Genomic DNA, 25,211 nt, shown 5'->3' on the forward strand with positions numbered 1-25,211 from the left:
CAGATAGTGGTTTATGTCCTTGTTTGTAACTGTTGACATTGACAAATTTCTTTTAAATATAGTAGGGAAAGTGATTATAATTGTGTGTTTTTAGGAAATGTTATTTTAATTTTGTAATTTTTATATGCAAAAGTTTGTTCTTGATTGAATATAAACTAAAAGCATTAATAAAAAATTTAAAAACAGAGGGTAGGCTGTCGATCGCTTTCCTCAGATGGCTCCCTCCTACGGAACTACCTCCCACTGCCTCTGTGCCTTGAGTAGGACTTTCTTAAATTCTGGAAACTGATCAAGACCTTCCTCTTCACCTCCTCCTTCCCTTCGTTTCTTCTCTGCTAATCCCACAGTTGCTCTGATTGGTGTCTGGGGCCCCTATGCATCCTCAGGGGCCCCTGACCTCCTACACCCAATTGGCCCAGCTCCTGTCTTCCCTCCGCCTTGGAGGATCACAATTACTCCTAACGTGGCCCTTGGCCATGCAGCACTCAACAAACCAAGCACTTCATCTGTGGCTCACCCATGAGCCCGGACCCCTCAAGCACTTACTCCCTCTGTCCTTTTCCTTGCTGCACTTGCACATTCTGAATACTCACAAGGCATAGCATGTTCATCCTTCCTCCTTTTCCCTCCACTGCTCTTATTAATGATTGTGTTATATTATGTATTCCACTGCCTTGACCTCTCCCCCCCTTCACCCTGTGGGCACTTTGAAAAAGTATTTTACTTGCTGTATAAGCACCTAACAAGCAAACAATACATAAAATAAATCCTCTACCTACCCATTCAAAGGTTTAAGATGGTCACGCCAGCACTGATTGTGGAGTCTCTGTGTGGGAGAGACTGGATGTGCTCCCTGGACCTCAAGGATGCTTACCTACATGTCCCTACTTGGCAGCCTCACCTTCGCTACCGCAGGTTCACCGTTATGGGCCTGCACTTGCAGTACACACTGCTCCAGTTTGGATTGGAATCGTCGCCAGGGTCTTTACCAGGCTAATGAACTTTGTGATTTATATCCTCCACTCTGAAGGACACCATGTTTATCCATACCTGGACAACTGGCTGATCAGAGCTACGTCTCCAGGTGCAGTGCAGCATACAGCCCAGTATCTAATGGACACCCTGTAGGAGCTGGGGTTCTCTATCACCCAGTGGAAATCTCTGCTGTCCCCCACCCAGTTCTTGGTGTTTCTGGGTTTAGTGTGGGACACACAAGGAGAAAGGATCCTCCCGACACAGGACAGGATCAAGACAATGAGGGCGGCTTTCGGTCATTTCCTCAACAGGACATCAATGTCTGCCTGGTTGTTGTAACACTTGCTGGGGATCATGGTGGCCTCCCTCCTAGCTGTTCCTTTAAACAGGCTAAACATTATTAGAATACAGATGCATCTGGCGAGCTGTTGGAACTAGGAAAGGGATCCACAGATGAGCAGGATAACCATACCAGGGGATCTACGGTGGAGAGAGGAGACCAACCTTTCAGTGGGTATGCTGTTCCTACAGCCTGACTATAATTATACCAAACAGATCTGTTGCTGGAGGGCTGCGGGGGCCACCCTAGACAATCACTCAGTTCACTGGCTTTGGTCTCATGGACAAAGAGAACCACATAAACGTGTTGAAACTCAGGGATATACATATAGCGCTAAGAGCATTCCTACCCTGTATCAAAGACAGTGGGAGTGCTGTTTCAAACAGACAGTTCCACTTGCACTTTACATCAACAAACAAGGGGAAACTAGGTCCCCTCCCCTATGCAGACTGACGATCCAGATATGGGAGTGGGCTATCTCTCACAACATCCACCTGTCAGCTGTCCATCTGCCGGGCTGACAGCAGTGTGGAGGCAGACAGGCTAGGCAGGCTGGGGGATGACAACTATAAATGGGAAATAAGTCCCAAGTTCTGAGCAACATATTTCAGGCATGAGGCCATCTAACAGTGAATCTATTTGCCACAGAAATCAACAAAACATGCAAACTATTCACATCCAAGATGTACTTGGGCAAGCACTCTCTGTCCTGGAGTAACCTTTGGGCCTATGCCTACCCGCCAACAAGTTCTGGGAGTCCCAGGTTTGCTACCTGGACACAGGGGCGTTGCTAGGGGGGGGCTAAGGGGGCTATAGCCCCTGGTCTTTTGGTTGTAGCCCCGGATAGAATCTCAGGAGCTACAGCCAAGAGTCTAGCTAGCCCCCAGTCCCAACAGTTCCGACATTAGCCTAGCCCCGGGTCTTTTCCAGACCTAGCAACTCCTCTGCCTGGACATGTGATGCTGCAACACTTACAGTTGGCTGAGGAGAATATGCAAATTATCCAGAAAACGAGAAAGGACTCCAGTAGGAGTCAATATAAAAGCAAGTGGTCAAGGTTTTGCTTTTGGGCAAGAGATCAGGGGATAGACCCTATGTCCTGCTCCTTGGACCATGTCATCTCATTCTAGCAAAGTCGGGTGTACAGGTAGACATGTGCCACACCTATATGGCAGCTATGGGGACATCTAAAAACTCAGATTCCACGTCTTACTCCACGTCAAACCGAGTGGTGAAAAGACACCTCACGGGACTGACGAGACTGTATCTGCCATTTAAGGGCCCTCACCCGGTGTCGATTTAAATGTGGTGCTTAACGCTATTGCACATAAGCCATTCGATCTGATGGCCACTACTGAGATCAAGCTTGTTATTATTAAAACGGCATTGCTGTTGGGGCTCGCCTCAGCACACTGAATTAGCAAGATACAGGTGCTCGTGGCGCACGCACCCAGGGTTTTTACTGAAGTGGTCAGAGCTTTACATTTAAGTGAGGAAATATTGTGCTGCCAACTTTCTTTCCCAACCCACAGTAGCAGGCAGAAACGGTTCTCCACTGTCTGGATCGCAAAAGGACACAGAAATTCTACCTTGACAGGACAAAAGAGTTCCGCAAGACGGACACATTGTTTGTAACATTTGGGGTAGCGAACACAGGCTCTCAAGCCTCCAAAGCTTCCATAGCAAGATGGCTCTCACAGAAGCATACATGGGGCAGAACAGGGAAAGCCCTGCAAATCTGCACGCTCATGTGGTCAGGAAAAAGGCTACTGCTGCATCCTTCCAAAGACATGGTCTATGGCAAGTTATCAGCACCGCGGCTACAAGAGCTTTCCCATGTGCCTTCTGCAAGCACTGCTGTCTGGACAGAAGCACCAGGTCTGATGCAGCCTTCGAATAGGCAGTGCCCAGATACTTGTTTGCATGATAGGTTCTCCAGCATGGTGTCCGGCATGGATTCACATGCTCGTGAATATTCCCCGTCGTCAGGCTGGGAATCCTCAGTAGAAGAAAAAAAGTTTCACTTTTACTTAAAAAATGTATTTCTTTTAAACCAATCACTTTCCTCTGGGTCATACTGCCCCAATCCAATGGCAGTCCTCTCTCTAAGCCCCTGCTCTAGCAGCCATCTTCAGATTTGTACTGCACGCTTCAGTGTTGGGAGTCCTCGAGTTTGCTCTCTGGGCTATTTGTACGTTTTTTCGTGGTTCTCAACAGAAAAAGTTTCTAATTTTGTTTTTGAAGGAGCCCATGTGCTCTTTTCTCCATTGGCTGACAGCGGGGTTCCGTTGTCAGTGAAGTTCAACGCCCCTCAAGAGCGAAGCATGTCAAAGATTCTAGAAGGTCATCGAACCTACTTCGCGCCCTCCGAACATGATTGAGGAGAAGGAGAGAAGGTCCCTCTTCAGGCCCTGCAACAAATGCGGTCTACGGAACATGTTTGTGGAGGACAAGCACCTGCAATGCCTCTACTGCCTGCACCCGGACCACGAGGAGGTGGAGTGTGAAATGTTCCTCTGGTTCTCCAAGAAGTCGACGAGGGACAGGCACAGTAGACTGGCAGTGTGGCTCAACGCCAAGGCCTCTGACCCGTGCTCCAAGCAGGGTCAGGCCTCACCCAGGACCGGCCTGTACGAGTAGTCGTCTTCTAAGTACTTTGAGGGTGCCTCATCCATGGGGACCCAAGACAAGGCCAAGATCCGCAAGTCCGAGTCCACCGGGTTCGCCACGGAAGCGGGTCCCAAGGTGGATAGGGTGCAATCGACATCACAGTCCGCCTCCATTGCCAGCCGGCAATCAAGCTCCTCCCTGAAAAGGAAGTCATCTACCCCGCATAAACTTCGTGAGAAAACCAAGAAGCCTTGGACGGAGAAGATGGCCGAACAGCCCAAGCATGCCCAAGCGGCACAGGCTAAGACCTCGTCAGCGACGGAGTTGGCGACTGCTACTGCCACCACTGCTAAGGGCACTGACCATGCAAAAGTAGCCACTGCAGCTCAGAAGCTGTCCCTAGCCCCAAGTCCCGACACTGCCGCATTGACTTTGGCAAAGTCTGCTGAGATGCCAAAGGGGGGGAAACCGGCTCAAGCCCCGCTTCAAGCCCCTCAGGATGGAAGAATGTGGGGCGAGGAGGCTCCGAAAAAACCCTCCCAAGCGGTGGCCCAAGCCATGGAGGTCTCTTCCACGGACGACGAAGACCAGGAGTCCTTGCACACGGTCCACAAGGACGTTGAAGAGGGCGGCGACAACGGTGCAGGACATAGTTTTCCTATTCCGCCTGCTCAGCTGAAGGACATTTCCTTGGATATTCTGTCGACCTGCACACCTTGGTGTCAGAGATCTAGATGAAGTTGCCTCCTGCTCTGGCTCCTGTGGTACCCTAGGTCCCCGATCAGCCTCCGGCAAAGGAGCATCATCCGATGCCACGGTTTCAACCTCCTCCACCACGTCGGGTAACTTCCCCCCCCAGCAGACACGGGTACGGGGATGGATACAGCCCCAACGAAGATGGACGACGATGAGGATATGGTCGCAGCGAACAGCAAATCTCCACATTTGGATGTTACACATAGGGTGTCTCCATCGGATGAGGTGGGATCCTTCCACTCCATGATCTCAAGCGCCTCGAGCTGTCCCAGCTATTTCCTGAGGAGACCAAGAAGGAGGGCTTCTTGTACCAGAGGCGCGAGGCCAAGAGAAAGGCGGTCGTGGCGGTACCCCGTCTGGATGACGTTTGAGAAGAGGGCTGGGTTAGGCTGGAGAAGAAATATAAGGTACCGGACACCTCTCCCAAATGCCTGCGGTCGCAGCCATCGCCAGGGAAGAGGATGGACGCCATGGGAAGGAAAGTGATTTACACTGCAGCGTCCAATATCAAGGCGACCAAAGCACTGGCAATCCTAGCAAGGTACAACAAAGAGTTGTGGTACAAGCGGGGACCTTTTCTGGAGTTCCTCCCTGATGATAAGAAAATGGAGGCAATCACTCTCATCCAGGAAGGGGAGGTAGCGTCTGATCACGCCTTCACAGTGGCGTTGGACGTCGCCGAAAGGGGGTTCTGGCAAATGGGGAAGGGTGTCTGCCAAAGCTGGATGAAGGCCACGAATTTCCATCAGGAGGTCCAAGTGAAGGTGCTGGACATGCCCTTCGACGGAGATAACCTATTTGGGAAAGTCGTCGACGAGTCCCTCCAGGCAATCAAAGTAGATATGCAGACGGCCTGTTCCCTGGGCACCCTCCAGAAGCACTGTTCTTCTTTTTTCGCTCCTCCATGGGAAAGTCGAGCAGGTCTTCAAAAGGTTTCTCCTCACTGTACTATCAACCTTCCAGATCCACAACTCAGGATGCCTACAGAGGCCGTTCCCAGGCCTACGGTAGTGGAAGACAGCGTCGCCGACGCCAGCAGGGCAGGACGCCCGCGCCGAACCAAGCCTGAACTGGCCGGGACGTCGGGCCCCCACTCGTGCACCGCGTGGGAGGCCAGCTGACGAGGTTCGTCAGCAAGTGGAGAAAGATCGCCACTAACAGATGGGTGCTGGACGTTCTCGCCCAAGGACACACTCTGGAGTTTCAACGCAGGTGTCTGTGGATCCCTCTGGTTACCCGTCAGGAGCAGCACATCCCTCAGCTCCTGGGAGAGGTACAGGCCATGCTGCAGAAAGGGGAGGCCATGCTGCGAAAAGGGGAAATAGAGCTAGTTCCCCAATATCTCTGGGGCTCCAGAGTCTATTCCAGATACTTTCTGGCCAGAGAGAAGACAGGGGGCTGGAGGCCCATCCTAGACCTATGACGTCTGAACAAATATCTAAAGTCCCAAAAATTCAGGATGGTCACGTTGCAGCATGTGCTCGGCGAGCTGGAAAGGGAGACTTCTTGACGTTGTTGGAGCTGGAGGACGCCTACTTCCATGTCCCCATTCACTAGATATATCGAACGTTTCTACTGTTCGTGGTGCAGGCACAGCACTACCAGTTCAAGAGCCTGCCTTTCCGCTTGAATTCGGCCCCCAGAGTGTTCACGAAATGCCTGGCACCAGTGGCGACCCATCTATGTCTACAGGGCATACACATATACCCGTACCTGGATGACTGGCTGATTCGTGCCCGCTCTCGAGAGCTGGCCGACGGAAATATGGAGGCGACCGTCCGGCTACTAACGCATCTAGGATTCTCCGTCAACTATCCAAAGTCCTGCATGAGGCCACCACAAAGCGTGCTGTTCCTGGGTGCCAGACTCAATGCGGTGTTCTGCATGGTTTTGCCCTCAGAGGAGATGGTAGCAGCCATTCTAGGGGAGGTGCAACTACTGTTGTCGATGAAGAGGGCCACGGTGCGGGCCATCAAGTCGTTACTGGGCATGATGTCGTCCTGCATCTACCTCAACCGACTCTGCAGGTTGCAGATGCAACCTCTTCAAGAATTCCTGGACGCCCATTGGATACAGGTGTCCGGAAGCTTCACGGTCAAGATCTCACTCAACAATGAGTTCCGTCGGGCAATATGATGGTCGGGTATTCGCTCCAACATCGATCAAGGCACTGGGTTTCAAAGCCTGCCATACCAGGAGACCGTCACCACAGATGCCTCCCTAGAGGGATGGGGAGCCCACACCGGACAGGCCTTTGGCTACCGAGGAGAAGGATCTTCATATCAACATCCTGGAGCTACAGGCAGTGTTCTGGGCCCTCAAGTCATTTCTTCCGTCTATGAAAAGGCAGGGTGGCGAGGATCTTCACAGACAACGCCACCACCATGTTTTACATCAGGAAGCATGGGGGCACGGGATCCCTGGCACTCTTCAAGGAAGCGCAGGACTTGTGGTGCTGGGCTGTCGGACAGGGGATGTTACTCATCCCTCTCCACCTGGCGGGAGTCAAGAACACCATCGCAGACTCCCTTGGCAGGAGCAGTGGGAGCTTCATCAGGATCAGGTGGACCACTTGTTCGTCAAGTGGGGCAGACCCCAGATTGATCTGTTGGCGATGGCGGCGAACTCCAAGTGCCAGAAGTTCGCCAGCAGATTCCACCAACCGAGGAGCCTGGGGGTTGCGTTCTCCTTCCCATGGAAATACCTGTTTCTGTACGTGTTCCCTCCATTCCCTCTTCTGTTGCGAGTCATCAACACACTCACAGTGTCAATGCAAGATGATACTCATCGCCCTGGCGTGGCCGAGGCAGATTTGGTACCCGGACCTTCTCAACCTGTCAGCATCGCTTCCGGTCAAGCTGCCAGTGGTTCTGGATCTTCTCACCAGAGAAGGAGTGTCAGCCAGAAACCTGTGCAGTTCCCTTAGGGACCACTGCAAAAGATCTAAGACTACAGGTGTTGGCAGTAAACCCACTTGGTAGCAGTTTGCACCACCCAGATTTACCTGGTAGCTGTGGCTGAGCAGTCAGACTTCCCTCAAGAAGAGTTAGGCAGTATGCAAAGTATACTCAATAGGCACTTAGATACAATAATACAAGCAAACACTGACCAGAGCTTTTGGCATCAAAGTATATAATTATTTATTTAAAAACGCACAGTTGAAATACTCCAGCACTCTTATTGTAAAATATTCTAAACACAGTTACTTTTATGATATACACACCCCTTTTTCCCTATTAGAAAATCACAGTAAAACACCACTTATTTCCATACAGAGGTGAGCGCTTAACTAGATTGCACTCTAATAAGTTTGTGAAAAAGGGAGGGAAAAAGACAGAATATGAAGAGGTATACCACTCTACGATTCCAGAACACTGTTAGCAAGGCAGAGAGCAAAAAGTCACTGGTGAGCCAAAGTCCAGGCCCACTCTTAAAGAGAGCAGAGCACAAATGCGCCCAAGATCACACAGTTACACTAGGCTTAGAAAGTCCTGCAGAGGGTTCAGAAAAGCGTTTAGAGAGGCTTAGAAAAGTTTAGCCAAGGTGTCCCAGGCTAACCCAGGTTCGAAAGCCGGGGGCTAAATCTACCCTGTACAGTCGGTAGCAAGGGAAGCCAGGCGGGACACGGTACCTTAAGTGGGAAGGATCCTCCAGCGGTGGCAGTTGTTCCTGGTAGTGGGTGCAAGTTGCGTCGTCGTCCAAGGGAAGAGAAGATCTCGACTTGGAGGAAAGATGAAGGTCGTTGCACTACCAGGGCAGAAACCAGCCGCAGAGTTTTCCGGTTAAAGGTGGTACCTTTGTCTCGCGGTCGTGGTAAAACGTGGTATCCCGGTTGCCGGGGTGCTTGGCACGGGCAAGGCGGCCACGAGGTATGTCGGGGTAAGCGAAAAGACGGTGAAACTGGTTATCCCCACCAGTCAAAGGAAGAAGACTCTCCGGCGGGAGATCTCCTCTGTCGTTGGGAAAAGTGGTGAGGCAGTCCAGCAGGGCTCCATCGGTGGTGGTGTCGTGGCAGGTCGGCTCAGCTTCTCCCTCGTCGGATTCTTAGGTCCTGTGGCAACTTCTGAAGTTCCAGTCCCCAAAGCCCTGCTTTTATGGAGCAAACCCCCATTCACTCAGCCTAGCTGTCACTCAAACATGCTAAGTGGTGAGCCGGCACTTGGGCCAATCAGGATGGAGTGTGACTTGAGTTGCCTAGGCAACTCAGTCCAGGGTGCCTAAATTCCCCTCCACCCCTCCTAAGTACCCCAGACAGAGTGGCACCACTTTGGAGGGCTTCTGTGGAGAAGCCCGCCAAAAAGTGGAACAAAGGGCTCGACTTGGGTGTGGAGTCACAGAAGAGAACCCAAACGCCATTTTAGAATCAAGTTTTGCCAGAAAATACCAACCGGAGAATTAATATTAATTAAATAAACTGGCGGTATGTTCGAGGCTACCGTAAATAATGAAATAAAGATAGTAGCCTAAAACAATGGGAAATCCCATAGGAAAATATTTGCGGTTGAATATAAAAAGTAGTATCCACTGCCACCAGCCAAAACTCGATCAGGGGGGACGGAGACGTTCCCCCTCGACTAACAGACCCTGGGGCAATCGAATTGCCCCAGCCAGTACGTCCACAATATGATGGTTTGTACTGGTTCTGTTCAGAATTTAAGACTAGTAAAGTCAATGGTGACTTTACATGCCCTGGGAGACAGAAGTCAGTCCCAGGGTATGGAGTCTATACTGGGGGGTCACTAAGACACCCCTGTGTTACTGCACTGAGGGTGCTGTGTAACACACATCACAAAAACACATGAAACCCTATGGAGTAAAATACCCCATAGCCCATTAAACACTTCTAGATTCAAAGCAACACACTCAAATCATGTCCAAGAGTGAGGGTAAAAGAGTCTCACTCTTGGCAGGAGAAAAAAAAACCCCCAAAAATCCAGCAAAGCTGCTGGGGGACTCACTAGGTTAGGAAATTCAGCCTAAACAGAGAATTCTCCCTAACAAGGAGGTGCAATCCTTCATCACAACCCGGGATCGCTGAACCTGAGGGCTTGGCTCCTGCAGCCCTAGAGTTTAGAAGGGATGCGTTGCCAGCGGACTGCAGGTAGGTCCTCGCCAAGGCCAGGGCGTCGTTGACTTTGATGCGCTACAGTCACAAGTGAAAGCATCTCGCTACATGGTGCCGGACAGAGAAGATTACCCCTCTGAGGGTCACGCCCTACAGATCCTTCCGTACTTGCTATCCTTGGACAAGGTGGGACTGGCGCACGCCTCCATCAAGGTACATCTGGCGGCTACCTCCTGCCACACCAGGTCACCAGGATGATCTTCACTCTGGTCCCACCGAATCATCAAGGAGTTTCTTAAAGGACTTTTTGGATCTTTCCCGCCGATGAAGGCTCCAACGCCGGCGTGGGAACTCAACGTGCTTCTGACGAGGCTCATGGGGGCCCCTTTCGAGCCTTTGCGTCAGGCCCCTCTCAAGTTTCTCTCGTGGAAAACGATTTTCCTTGTGGCCATCATCTCTGCCAGGAGGGTAAGTGAGATCCAGGCCCTATCCTGCGAGCAACCGTACCTGCCTTTCCACAAATCGAGGGTGGTGGTGTGTATGCACCCCTCTTTCATGCCAAAGATTACTTTGGAATTCCACCTCAACAAGCCTTTGGTGTTACCTGTTTTTTTTCCTGAAACCTTTGTTTCCAGCGGAAAGGGCCTTGCACTCGCTGGATTTTGCTCGTGCCCTGAAGTTCTACATGGCAGGCACAAAGGATTTTGGGAAGACGTCACAGCTGTTCATGAACTTTGTTCCTGTGAACCATGGGAAGGCCTTGTCCAAGGCTTCCATATCAGGGTGGCTCTCCGGCTGCATCACGCACTGTTATCGGTTGGCGAACCAACTGCTGCCCGGCCGCACGCGAGCCCACTCCGCCAGAGTAATATCTTTGATGACGGCGTTGCTGTCTGGTGTGCCCCTGCTGGACATCTGCAGGGGTGCTACGTGGAGGTCTACACACACCTTCACAAAGTTCTACTGCATTGACGGGGATTCCAGGGAGGGGTCCAGAGTCGCACAGGCAGTGCTACGTTACCTGTTTGCTTGAGGTGAGCCTGTTCCAGCGGTAAGAGATAATTGGCTTCTGTTGAGCCTTGCCACCTACCATGGTTGTGTAATATTGTATTGCTATGCATTCATTATTCATGAGCATGTGAATACATGCCAGACTCCATGCTGGAGAAGGAACAAATTACTTACCTGTAACTATTGTTCTCCAGCATGGGTCTGGCATGGATTCACATACAAACCCTCCCTCCGACTTCTCTGCAGCTCTTCTTGGTCATACTGCCACTTTACGTGCGTACCAAATCTGAAGATGGCTGCCAGAGGAGGAGCTTAGGGAGAGGACTGTCATTGCATTGGGGCAGTATGATCCAGTGGACAGTTATTGGTTTAAAGGAGAAATACAGTTTTTAAGTGAAAGTGAAACTGTTTTTTCTTTTACTGAGGATTCCCAGCCTGACGACGGGGAATATTCATGAGCATGTGACTCCATGCCAGACTCATGCTATGCTGGAGAACATTAGTTACAGGTAAGTAGCTTGTTCCTTTTCAATGATTCCTTGGATGTAATGTTCAATGTTTAACTTGAATTTAAAAATATAACGACTTGGTGAAATCACGACTATTAGTATTTTCTTAAGTGTAAGTTGTTTTGTGAAAAGAAAGTAACCTTTTATGCTTTGTGTGTGTGTGTGTGTGTGTGTGTGTGTGTGGGTTGGTTGATATTCCTGGTTTTGCGTTGGGCAACGTGATGACATAGTTCATGACAGGGTACGTTTGGCTACGCTGTGCACCAACGTCATGAGAAGAGGTGGAGCATATCGGTTTGACATGTCACTGTCAACTTGAGAGGCGGGTAATTGGATCTACTGCTGCAAGGGCACTTGAACTTGGGTCGATGGATTAACGGATAAGATTAGCACAAGATGGTGCTTTCCGACCTGTGAGTTTTGCATATGTAAATGAGAAAAAGAAAGGTAAGATGCATTGGAATTTCTTTTCGGATTGATTGATATATGCTTAAAAATACATGCCCAATCCATTGGGACAATAACATTCCTGAGAGAACTTCTTCTTTAAAGGTTGGCCATTTTGATGGAACATAAAAACCACATGTGCTCCTCTGATACCAGCAACTCCAAACAGTTGCAAGAAATGTGTTCTATAATTGTTCACATGACAAAAGAACATTGGGCCTCATTACACGGTAGGCGTTAAGGGTTTACCGGTACTGGTATTTTACCGGTACGGTAAATCCTTACCGCCTTACTACGAGGTCCCTTTGCGGGTTGGGGTATTTAACGCCTGCTTTTTGCAGGCGTTAAAAATCAACCCACAAAGGGACCCAGGGAGCTAATTACGGTACCGCAATTTGCGGTACCGTAAATAGCGCCTTCCCCATTCCCATTATGCCCTATGGGGCAAAAATGGGAATGGGGAAGGGCAATGGTGGAAGGGGGAATTACCGCCCCGCCAACCTTGGAATGGGGCGGTAATTCCCCTTTCCACCAAGGCGGTGCCAGTATTTTACCGGCATGAACCATGGCACTAATAGCGCCATGGTTCTCCGCCTACCGTGTAATGAGGCCCATTGACACAAACAGTACATAACTGATAACGAGAGCTTATTGTTTTATTGTAACGCATACTTAAAAATCTAACTTCTTTGCTTAATGTCATCATTAATGCTTGTTCTAAAACAATTTCTTCTGTAGAAAATTGCTATATAATTCTTGCTTACAGACATTACAAGCACTTTATAGAAATAAATGTAATTCCTCTCTTAAACTATGTTTTCAACTTGTGTTTCAGAATGTGAGACAACAAATCCTTGAATTGCTTGGTCCCATCTCAATGAATCATGGCGTACATTTCATGGCTGCCATTGCATATGTATGGAATGAAAGAAGGTGCATCAAAAACACAGCCAAGGCCAAGGTATGCAGAAAATGTAACACAGCAGGTCCTGCCAGATTTGTACTTTATAAAATGTGCTTGACTTGCATGTGAAGTGTCAAAAAATACAACAAATGTGTGTGTCTGCGTGCATGTACATATATAGAGAGAGATTTGCTCCTTGCTGGTTTGGACACCAGATGTTGAGTTGCACTCCCTGAAGCGAGTAGTGTTAACCACGAAGAGTCAGATTCTGTTTAGTTGAAAAAAATCTTCTTTATTATTTTCATCAAATTATTTAAAAAAAAAACATCATCATGATGTTACCAAAGTGTAAAGCCAAACGTGTGGCAGCATGATGCGTTTCGTGACTAGCTCGTTGCTTGTTCACATAAACTGCCCATTCAAACATTGCATGGCAATATCCGGGTGAAAGAGTAGTAGAAAGAGTGGACAGACTAGTGCTGAGTGAGAGAAGTGTTGACCATGTTGCGTGAGTAATTGGTATGTCTCGTTCAGCAATTATTGATTTAATAGACAAAGATGTTATTCCACAGTAGTATGTAATGCAGCCCATAGCACTCTGCCTGTCATGTCTGCGTGTCTGATACCACATCCTGCTTCCACGTAATGACAAAGTGGCAATGTGCGACAGAGTCTATTTCTACCAGGTAACATGTTATTCATGTTCTAAGATGTAGGTCTCTGTGGAAAAACTGCTGATATGTAGAAAGACATTGTTTTACATGTTGATCCAATACCTGAGAGCACTTAATTAAAAGTACAGTGTAGATGTATGAGTGTAATAATAGAGCTGTTGATGTCCATAGCTCCTGGTGGGGTGAAAAAGAACCATCCTGGCTGTTTATAATGTATAAACCAGTGGCCTTGTCCTGCTTATTGACCTGGATCCTTCCTAGCCTGGTGGAATACCACGCTAGTTGCTTCAGGTCTGTAAAATAGTCCAGATATAAAGTGCTTAGTGCCTAGCAGCATATGTCAAGATAATGTGCTTGGTGCTATCTTTAACCAATAATGAGAAAATGCTCAAACAGCACGGAATGGTCGCTAAGGAAGTAGTATTGTAAGGTGGTAAGTGTAAAATGGCATAGATCACTCCTAGCCTGATGAGTATTATGCAGATTGCCTGAAGTGTATCCGGAATTACAGATATAAAATGCTTAGTACCTAGCAGCAGGAATCACAGAAAAGTATCTAGTGTTATAGACGCTGAATGATGAGAGGTATCTCTCACCACAGGAAGACCATTCAGTGCAAAGTGGTCTGAGAGTGGACAACATTTTGAAGTGTTTAAAGCTGAATAGCCAAACACACTCATTGTCTAATGAACATTATATAAATTGCTTCGAGCTTCTCAATAACCACACATATGTAGTGCTTAGAAGAAAAGCATAGGATAAAGAAGATGAAACATAAATCACACAGATGTCGGTCTTGTCTACTACAAACATAGTACTGTGATAATTTGCCAAAATAATCACCTAACTGATGATAATGGATAGAAAAAGGAGTGATGAAAAAAGAAACCAAGGAAATGAAAAGAAAAAAGGAAGTTGTGAAAAAAATGTATGTAAAAATGACATTAAAAGATGGAGAGTGTCTTTTCAGAGGTGTGCTGAAGATGTTTCTGATAGAATAAAAGTAGAAGGCAAATAACACCATTATAATTATGGGATGGTGAAGTTGCATTATTGTCCCAAAAATGTGTACAGTTCTTCATCAATGTTATGTCCGATGGGGTTTTACTTTCAAAATCTATAATGTATCGTGTCTCTTGTTGGAGATAGACCTCCACAAGGTCCCATTTCAATCCTATAGATCCCGAAAAAGGTGAAACCCTCCAACTTTCCTTCATGGAATTTTGCAAAATGTTTGGCCATTGGATAGGATAATTTGTATTGTAGTTAAGAATGGCTTGTACGTGTTGTTGGATACATACTTTTAGCTTCCATTTAGTGCTCCCAATATACAATTTATTGCACAAATATCTCAAAACATAGACTACATAATATGACTCGCACATTATTTTGTTGGCTATGTGTTAGGTAAGATTTCCACAGAGCTGGTAAATCTTCCTTTCCTGGTTCAACTCCATAACTTTTTGCTTTTCTAGTGGGATATTTTTCATTAATACCTCAGTGAGTGGGAACCTTTTTCCACACTCACCTCATCTTTAACTCTTTTTATGGGTGTAATTTTTAAGACTCTCCATAGTGTCTTTTCAAAGTTATCATGTCTAACAACTTATTGGCAATAAGTGCCTGTTGTTTCTGGGTTGACCTAGGGGCTCCCCATTTAACTTTCTTGTGCTAACCTTGAGTGAACTACAGTTCCCAAGGGTAGAAAGGATCTTCGGATCCCTTTTACATTTTATTCTGTGAAACCAGCACACCCCACCTTATGTGGCGTGCTGGGGAGATACAAAGTATCCCCTTTCACATTTAAACTGCAACAGTTCTGTTACAGTGACAAGCTTACCTTTAATGGCTGGTGGCAGTGATACCTTTTACTAATTTGGTGCACCTTTACCGCGGGCTGTAATCACAGCTGCAGTAAAGGCACCTAAGGGTGCTCATTTTACCAAAATGGCCCCTGTCTTCTTTTTCTGCCATTTTAGTGTTTGTCGTTTCTTGTTCCTTCCCCTGACATCCAGGGTGGGAAATTCCTTTGTTTGCATTTTGTCTTTGGCGGGAGTCCCCTGGACACCCCGCCCAGGCTCCAGTCAGTCTGTAAGCACAGGAAGTGGGGGAGGAGCCCAAAACTTCCCCCTCCTTTGTCTCATGCCTTCCTTCAACTGGGCCAAATCCCAGTGGGGGGTTGGCTGTCCTGATTGGACAGCCAAACGCCCCTTTCTTGTAAAATGCGGGGAGAGAATGCAGAGGTTGGGTTGCAGTTCCTGATAAATACTGGAAACCTGGAAGCTGAAGTCATGTCGACCACTGGAACAGAAAACCGAAGAGGATGACGAAGGAAAAGCGGCGGGAATGATTTCCGGTGGCCGGTGAGCCTGCTGTGTAACCGGAGCCTGCTGCAGCCCTTCCTTCTGATCAACCTGGGGTCTCCGTAAACGACGCCCCGAACCCAGAGCCTGGTGAGACCCACTAGACTCGAGAAGACCTGCATTTTGAGCCATCCCACGGGTTGCTGCGACCTTGCGTTCTTGCAATACCCCAATACCCTGAGACCTCCAGCCACTGTGCGGTGCACGGTCTTCCGAATTCCGAATATCGCTGAAACTTCGTGGGCATCCTGGTGTATCTCCAGAGACACGAATCAAGTCCAAAAAGTCCCCTCAGAAGAGTGCTGGATCTTTTAAATGACGAGAATTCAACCGCGATTTTCTGTCTTCTTCTGTGCTCCTTGAAAAGGCGCCAAACCCGCAGAACTGCCTTCAGCCGTGAGAGAAATCTTGCCTAGATCAATCCCTGCTGCAAAGTCCCTTCTGAGGTCTTGTGTTCAGTCTCCAGGACAAGGAATCCTCTGACCGGGTATTTGGCTGCAGTCCCTGAAGTTCTCCTGCTGCAATCTCTTCTTCATTGCTGAGGTACTGTGTTGGCTTGGGTAAATACTTACCTTAAGCTTGTTGGGATTGCTGTGTAGTCCTGGGGTGTTTTCTGTGATTGGGAGGTCCCTCCTCCAGTACACCCAGTCCCACTGCTAGAATCCTGCTGGGGTGTCTTCTGTGAAGCCCCTGGACCCTCTTCTAACCCTAGAAGTAAAGTACTCACTTGTTTGCTGACTTTTGCTACTAAAGAACTTATTCTAACTCTGCCTGTTGGTCACTAGTCCTGGTGACCCCCCTTCTGCCACTGAGAACACTCATGCTCTAAGGGAAAGACTTTGAAGGGATTGGGACTTCTGCCTAGAAAAGAAATCAAGTGTTTTACTTACTTGTAAAGAGTTGGTTGGTTGGTAACTGTAATTCTAAGAGTGAACAGTTACAAACGTTCTTACTGATCTTGAAGGTGTGATGCACTATTCTTAAAAGTATGGTTAACATCTTTTCTTCCCTAGCCACTGTTTTACCAGTCTAAAAGAAAGTAGATGTGAAGGTATTTTACTCTCCTGTGGTTCCCCGATTTCCAAAGCATCTGTAATTGCATATTACATCCTTAGGTGTTACTCACCTGGTATAAATGTGTGTTATGACAAAAGTAGTTATAGGTTTCTACTGCACCTAGAATAAGTGTTTCACTATTCACCAAAAATATATTGTCCAGTTGACTGTTTATGTGATTTGTTCCAAGAGTCACTGTACAACTGGAAGGGCCTACTGTCCTTGTATTACCAAAAGTAATCTAAAAGTAACCATTGGCCTTTTACTCCCAAAGAATAGGCTTGACCTATACTAAATGTGTATAACAAGATTTTTACTTCCCTAGAGCTACTGTTAGGTGTTCCAAATAAGTTGTATACTTGGGCCTGTGGGCTTTCAAGTATAGTGTTGTGTTTTATATTGTGATTTCATATAATGTGTTAGTACTTACTTAACCCCTAGATTTATCTGGGCCTACCTGTATTTAAATAAATCCTTTATTTTTACAATACATAGTGTTTCAGAGTTTCTTTGGATCATTTGTATTACAATGTTCACTTGTACTGTATCTACTGCCCTCGCTCCCTCCTAAGATGAGCCTGGCTGCTCTGTCTACGCTACCCTGAACTCAGGTGGTACAGCCTTATACTAAGAGTGGAGTTTTGTACTGCCTCGGTAGAATGGTTTTGCTAGGCCCTTAATTGGACTTCAGAAAAACTGTCCTAACAGTATGATGATGGATTAACCAACTATAGGATGTCTAAAAGAGGTACAGTTGTGTGCATATTTGCAGTTCTTGCATCTTGTGCATTTGGAGAAACCTTTCCCTCGATTGCTGAGCCACATACTAGATACTTGCTGTCGTCACATTTCATAAAGCTACTGACCAATGTGTCCTTAAATTAATGATTTCTGTGAAAACGAATATCTAGATTTTCATTCAGACTGTTGGATACATCTTTGTTGACCAGCACAATGTTCCAATGTTTCTTGAGAACATGTCAAATGGAGTGTGCTTGGGTGCTTAAAGTATAAGGATGAGTCGTGTGGTATCTTTGTCTACATAAGTCTTCCTGTTTTTGGTCTGACCTGATAGGAGACTGTGTCTGTCACACAGACGGGCTTTGACATATGCTCGTTTGATGACCTTCTTGGGGTATGCCTGTTGCTGAAATCCCCATGCCATGGTAGAGTAATTCCTATGCAGTCTGGTGAATTCACCATATGGGATACTCCATATTAGATTTTTTGGGTGTCTTCTCATGGCATGGTGTGGAGTGTTAGATCCCGTAGGTTTTTTTGTGTAGTTCACTGATGAGATTTTGATTGATTACTCTCAAGTTGACATCCAGAAAATTAATGAGCATTTCACTGTGGGTTTCGGTGAATCTTAGGTTGTTGGTGTTGCCATTGAGCAACTTCACGAAATCTACCCATCCTTGTTCTGTCCCTTGCCAAATGATAAACAACTCATCAATGTAGTGAAGCCACATTACAATGTTTTCGGTTTGTGTTTCGTTCTGTTCCGACCATACATGAAATTTATCCCACTATCCCATGGTTAGATTAGCATAGGATGGTGCAAAGATTGTGCCCATGGCTGTGCCTTGTAACTCTGAAGACTCTGTTGTTAAATAGGTACACATTATTAGTTACAATGATCAATTTGGGTGTAGAGGAGCACTCCTTAATTCTATGAACAAGGCAAGCGTCCCCAGCCAGCACGATCCTCCCCGCAATGAGAGACAATGACGGACTCTCCCGAGTCGGGAATAAAGCCAAGACAGAGTGCGGGTGAGCTTAAATGGGAGTTTATCAATCAGAATAAGGCATGCAAAGAACTCTGCAAACTCCGAGAGCGCTCTGTCTGACAATAGCAAAGACAGGCGTATATATTTACAAAAAACGTCATCAGTACCTACATACTATAAGGGGCACAAGTTCAATGGGATTGGGTGGCGATGACTAGCTATAGGTGCTGCTGCGATGTGGTTGGTCTTGGCTGGAGGACGTCACTGGTCAGCCTCGTGGGTTGGGCTGGGCCTGGCAGGTCAGCTGAGTTCATCCGGGCGGTGTTGTTGTGCCATTGTGGCCAGTGTCAGAGATGAATGTCTTTTCCTGACTTATTTGCCCTATGCCATGCACACCGCAGTCATTCAGTCATTGCAATGTTATCTTCTTTAGTAAATCTATCAATAGATTATTCTACAGGTTAATGCAACACAGGAGGAATGCACCTTGTGAGGGGTTTGATGGTGATTTATCCATGCATGGTTACCAGTGTCCTGTTTGACCGGTACCATAGGTCGTGGGGCTAAGTCTCCGGGCATGGGACGGGCGGTACATGTCTTTCTGTCTCGTTAGAAGTTATTATGAATGGGCTGTTGTGTATTGCCACAGTATTGGGTGTCTTCGTTGCACCGGGTCATAAGTCTGAGGTGATCCGGGGGGGTTGTGGGGTTTACGAGGGGGCGCCTTTGGATTTGTGTATTCAAGCGGAGGTTTACTGCTGGGCTGTAAATAATGCAGGTGGCAGGCCGTGGCCTTGGGTGCTGCAGCAGGGACTACAAATCTTTGAAGCGGCTCCAGCCTAGTTGGGGGAGGTGGAGCAGCGTGGCGCAGGCCTCAGCTCTATTATTTGGCAGACTTTGCAGGGTGGGGGGGGGGAAATGGCCTTGCACATATTCACAAAGGTATTTTTCTCGTGTGTTGCCGACTTTCGGTGAGAACATCATAAACATTTGAACATTCTTATAATACTCATTTGGATCACTTGAAAACATACATTTCAACTCACTACATGTCTCTCGAATATAGCCAGTCTGAGCACCTTACTAGTACATTATGTTTTAACAACTACAGCATTTAGTAATATGCATATATATTTGCATTACGTGAGGTAGTAGGGTGGTTGGTGGAGCATAGAGAACGAGACCCGCCAATGTACGCGGCGGTAATGGCATATAAGGGCTGTAGATATGTACACATGACTGGCGCATTTGCCCGCGTCTTTTCACACGAGCCTTATGTATAGTTGCATTCGTCCTCCCCTGCACTCTAGCAGCATTAGTTCAGTTATGGCGCGGGACCGCGGGGTGTACGGTTTTCAATGATACATATAGAGAATAATCCCCCGGAATGCTTTTTATCATTTGCACACCCCTGCAGGGGTGTGGGTCCTTCATTGCTGGTGTCATGTAAACATGCATTTCTTACAATAATTACACAATTTTACAGGTTTCTTTAGTAGAAGTAGTTTTATGGAAAGGATACACGTATTACAAGTAGTTTTTGACATTCGTATTTGGGTATTTTTCTGCTTTCATCGGATGACCATTCTACAGTTCTCCCCATCACCCAGGCCTCGCTGACCGGGTCATGCTGGGAGCAGTGATACACTGTGGACGGTGAAATGTTACAGTGTTAGTATCTTATGCTAGCTCATGTCCGTCTTGTTCGTGGGAACGGGCTCACAGCGGATCTGCCAGGGTGCTGCGGCAACAGGGATAATTGAAACTCTCCGAGGGTGGGGGCCGCGCTACAGTGCGCTGAGCTCACACCATCTTTGATAGACAAAATGGTTTCTGGGCCTAGCTAAATTCAATACGTGTGGGCAATGTCTTCAGCAGGTGAAACCTCCACCACCTGGGCCCGGGTGGTCTGAGGGGACGCCCAATGAGCCATGGCCCTCACCTGGGGAGGGGGGATGTAGGCAAGGAGGGTTTTTTGGACCACTCCTCCCCTACATTTCCCCCCTTTCGTTACTTAAGTAACAAATTCTTTAACTCATTCAATCTCCTACACTCTTCTTCGTCCATAATTGCCTCATCCCATGCTGGTGTGCCTTTTATCGGCATCCAGGCTCTGCACACCCCCCTTAAGCTCTCACCCCTCCTAGCATATTCATCTGGGGTACAGGTTAGGTATATACATCCGCTCTCTCCTTCCAAGTCTACCCACACTCTGATGGTGGTGGTGTGCCATAATTTGTCTATGATATCCTTGTCATGATACCTAGGCACTAGTTGATACCTTGGTGTATCATCGGTTCCGGTTTGTACCTGCACTTCCTGCATAGTTTGCATTGTCCCACGGGTGTTGCCCATTGTCACCATCATCATTGCACCATTAGGTACTGCGTTAGCACAACATCGAAGACCCACCTGGCACATGCAAAAAATTAAAAGGAGGAACACCACAGCTGGCATCAAAAATTTCACAGTCGTTCCAAGCCATGAGGGGACCTAGGAGAAGATGTTATCGAACCACGTACTGTCTTCTGCTCCACCTTCCATTTTCATTTTTTCTCCTAGGTTGTGTACTGCTTCGATCACATGGGACAGGGAGCCGTTTTCTGCGTCTTCGGAAGGTACGAAAGTGCAGCAGGCACTTCCAATTTTTCGGCAAACACCTCCATCCATCGCCGTCAACAGGTCCAAGACATACCTGTTTTGCATTGTCATCAGTCGTAAAGCCCTTAGTTCCACTTTTATTACGTTGAACCCTTGTTCAGTGTCATTTGCCAGCTGAATCAATTCCCAGCGTGTTATCTGGAGCCATTTTGCGTTTGCCCTTGCTTGGACACTTGAGATGAGTGAGGCAAAGAATGTTTCTGCTGAGCTGAATAATCGATATCTGTCTGGGATCTGAGCCAACAGTTCTGATGATGCCTTTGATATGTAGTTTGATACTCGTCTGTTACGGGTCAGCACCTCTCCCTTGCTCCCGGAAGACAGGACATACATTTGTGACTCCGCAGTCGGCTGGGCTGCACTCTGTTGTATGCGTTCCTGTGTCTTTTTGCTCCCATCGATGTGGCTTTCTGGTATTACCATTAGGGCTGAGTGCAGAGTGGCCATTGAGCAGCTGCCACTCCATGACGGGGGAAGGTGCAGGTATGCCTGGTTGCCGCATACCCAGTACGTGTCCATCAGGGCCGCTGTCCCTTTTCTCAGACCTGGGATGGTGAGGGTCTTGTTACAGTTCTTGTTTGTCCCCATGGAGGTTTTCCCCTCTCCTTTAAAACATAGTTCATAGTCTATTTCGTTCTGCAGTTTGAAGGGTTTTTCAATGGCGGTTACCCAAGTTAGTTTTGAAATGTGTTCCTTCCACACTGGTGTGCATGTTTCTTCTATCCACTGCAATTTCTCTGGTGCCACACCTCTCAGTCCTTCAGCTTTACACATTACTTCTTCATCCTTCTACTTGTTGTCCAAAAAAAGTGTCCCTTGTATTACAAAAAATGGTTCTTCCAGACATACCACCCCTGCCGTCTTTGGATAGCAAGTTTTCTCGTTCTGCAGCATTCTAAAAGTAACTCCATGTGCCTGGAAGGTGTTCTTAATCCTGCATAACGTGAGATGAAGGAGACATTGGGCATCTATAATTGGCAACTCTTTGGGTAGCAATACTTTGGGTGTACCTGAAGCATGAGGAATGAGGGAGCAGACATAACGGCTCTCGTTTGTTGTTTGTTTCGCTGTGACACTCATATCCGCATACCATTTATTTGTCTGATGGGGGTGTCGTGGGTCTTCCATTCTATCTAATCCTAACCCATAGTACTCATCATACTTCCTCCTTTCCGCTCCCCTTTTTCTTCTGTTATTTCTTTTCCTACTGTACTTCCCGGCTTCATGGGTGATAGACACAGTAGACTCCCCTTTCTCCTTCCCGCCCCCCTTCACCCGATCATCATATAATATTTCATGTGTTGCTTTCATTCTTCCATTTTCTTCCATTCTATTATTTGACAATGTGTCTATAGCTATGGGGGCAGGTTGGCTGGTAGGGGTGTTATACAACCAGGATATGGCGGAGGGGTTTTGGTCGTTTAGACTGTGAGCATTGTAATTAGATATCTTTGGCGGGGACACTGTGTTATTTTGCATTTCACCCTGTAGCTCTTCGTTTTTTATCATGACAGCATTGGATGGTGTTGTATAATAACCCCATACAAGTTTCGTCCCGTCCCATACCAAGAAGTCACCTTCCTTAGTATTTACACTTGTGGTTGCATTACTTACAGTAGTGCTGTTAGTCCCTCCCCCCTCGTTTATCTCGATAGAGATGAACGCTATTAACCAGTATGTAACCAGGCCAAACATTAGTGTAAAAAACAATGTAATACACACTGATAGTCCACATTCATACGAATATCTGCATTTCTCAGTTAACCACTCTCTAACTCTAGTAAATGTATCCGTTGCAGGCTGCCCGTTAGATGCCATGGTAGTTCCTGTTCGAGATATAAAAATGCATTAAGTGCATGAATGTAAACATTTTGTGGGCACTACCAGTGCCAGTTATATATTGACGGGGAATGGAAGCGGGTAGGGTTGCAGGGAAGGGTATTCACAGACAAGGGTGTAAACACGTCATAATTTGATCACTTCATTAATTACATATAAGTCCACAAGATGAAAAGAAAAAAACGTTTTTTTTTTCGTTTTTTTTTCCAGTAACATCTTAAAAAGAATGCAAGTATACTTATCAGTCATTTTCCCATTCAGGTCCGTTACTTTCACACATACACAAGTTCATATTCAGACATTCTGCTCAGCTGCATCGTTTGCTGTTGTCTGTGCCTCCTCATCTACCTCCTCTTGCACATTACTATATGCTTTTTGTACATCTGTCAAGTGTACCCAGTATTTTAGGCCCTTTACTTTTACTGCCGTGGGCGTGCAGAACACTACCTCGTATGGGCCATGGAACCGTGGTGCATTCCATCGACGCACAAAACTCCTGACATAAATGAATTCGCCCGGCATCAGCTGTAGCTGTTGCTCAGGCTCCGTGACAGACCCTGTTACGTTTCCCTCCTCTCTCGTGAAGGGTGGAGAGAGCTGCTTTGATATTGCGCGCACTGCCCTTGTCAATTTCTTCAAATAGTCTGTGAACTCTTCTCCCAATATCGCGGCGCTTCTGTGTGCATCTGAGTGTTCGCGCAGTGGAGAGTGTGCTGTGCACATTCGTCTCCCAGTCACGATCTCGTGCGGGGACAAATGGTGGTCTTTGCTTGGCTGATTTCTCAGCTCAAATAGCGCAAGGGGCAGACAGTAAATCCAATTCTTTTTCAATGAAAAGCATAGTTTTGATAACCTGCCTTTTAACAGTCCGGTCATCTTTTCCACTACGCCATTACTTTGAGGATGATAAATCGAACACAATTTATGTTTTATTCCCAATAATGTAGTAACTTCCTTGAAAAGCTCATTTACAAAGTGAGTGCCATTATCTGAGCGAATCACGTCACAAATTCCCCAGCGCGGGAACACTTCCCTCACTAGGAACTTTGCAGCGCTTTTGGCATCAGGTCATGCACATGGTCCTGCTTCTACCCACCTTGAGAATGGGCATACAACCACGATCATGTACCGTGCTCCATTACAGCTTTCCCCCATGTCCGCGTAATCAATATGTAGCTCTCTGAATGGGCCAATGGGTTTTGGAATTGTTCCCCGGAGCGTGCGTAATGTCATTCCTGAATTGTATATCTGACATGTTGTGCATTCCATCGCTAATTGAGATACGTTCTCCTGGAGACAGGGCACGAACCATTCTTCCTGTATTTCTGCTGCGATGTGCTGTTTGGTATTGTGTGCAGGGAAGTGTAGTTGTTGAAACGCAATTTCCAATAACTTGATTGGCATTACCACTTTCCCTGAGTTGTTTTGCCGCCACAGTAAGTCTGTCGCCGACTTGCTGCACCCTCGTTTTGTCCACATCAATTTTTCGTCTGCAGTAGCTCCTTCCTGTAATTCTAGTATTTGTGATATAGGTATCATGTTGTACCCTTCTGGGAGCTCTTCGTTTGTCTTGTGCTGCAGCATGTACTCACCTGCTTCATATTTCTGACAATAGGAAGCCTCCTTGGCGGCAGCGTCCGCTGCCGCGTTTCCCAAAGACACGACGACTGTGTTGGATGTATGTGCTTGGCACTTCACTATTGCTACCGCAGTAGGGTTTTGTAGGGCCTCAATTAACTCTTTCAACAATTCTGCATGCTGTACTGGTGTTCCATCTGCCCGTCGAAATCCCCTCCGCCCCCATCTTGCTAGACCTCCATGTACTGTCGTCGTCATGTAAGCTGAGTCTGTATATATTGTCACTGCGCAACCCTTTGCTGCATGTAGTGCTTCTATGAGCGCAATCAGTTCTGCTGCTTGTGCGGAGTAATGTGATGGGAGGCGGTACTGTACTAGTGTTTCATACTCACCGTCTTCTAACCTCACCACTGCCATACCAACATGTTTTTCTCCCGTGTCCACATCAATCGATGCAGACCCATCCACGAAGTACACTTCTCCCTCGCTCAGAGCGTTCTCACACACCACTGTGTCCTCCCCTCTTTCTCCTGTGTAAGTTGCACAATCGTGGTTCTGCATGTCCTCTAGTGTGCATGCTTCTGTAATGAATGTTGCGGGGTTCACTGTCTTGCATCTCACCACATGGATATTGGCGCTAGACAATATGATCTCATAGGCTGTTGCTCGCTGTGTCGTCAGTGTGCTTTTTGA

The 25,211-nt window shown here is 47.2% G+C and overlaps 1 protein-coding gene and 1 long non-coding RNA gene across 6 annotated transcripts in view; one reads left to right on the top strand and one right to left on the bottom strand.

The window, feature by feature from the left end:
* DOP1A (DOP1 leucine zipper like protein A) overlaps positions 1-25,211 on the top strand; it is a 2,904,166-nt gene that overhangs the window by 1,694,340 nt on the left and 1,184,615 nt on the right. For all 5 annotated transcript variants that reach the window (XM_069606322.1, XM_069606321.1, XM_069606320.1 and 2 more), the window contains one exon: positions 12,549-12,674. In XM_069606322.1, coding sequence (XP_069462423.1) covers positions 12,549-12,674 — 126 coding nt within the window. The remainder of the gene's footprint in view (positions 1-12,548; positions 12,675-25,211) is intronic.
* Positions 1-25,211, bottom strand: part of LOC138453457 (uncharacterized) — a 274,186-nt gene that overhangs the window by 218,852 nt on the left and 30,123 nt on the right. The gene's annotated exons all lie outside the window — the stretch shown is intronic.

This window comes from Ambystoma mexicanum, chromosome 4p (assembly GCF_040938575.1).
Source record: "Ambystoma mexicanum isolate Mex_15411 chromosome 4p, UKY_AmexF1_1, whole genome shotgun sequence".
Classification (NCBI taxonomy): domain Eukaryota; kingdom Metazoa; phylum Chordata; class Amphibia; order Caudata; family Ambystomatidae; genus Ambystoma; species Ambystoma mexicanum.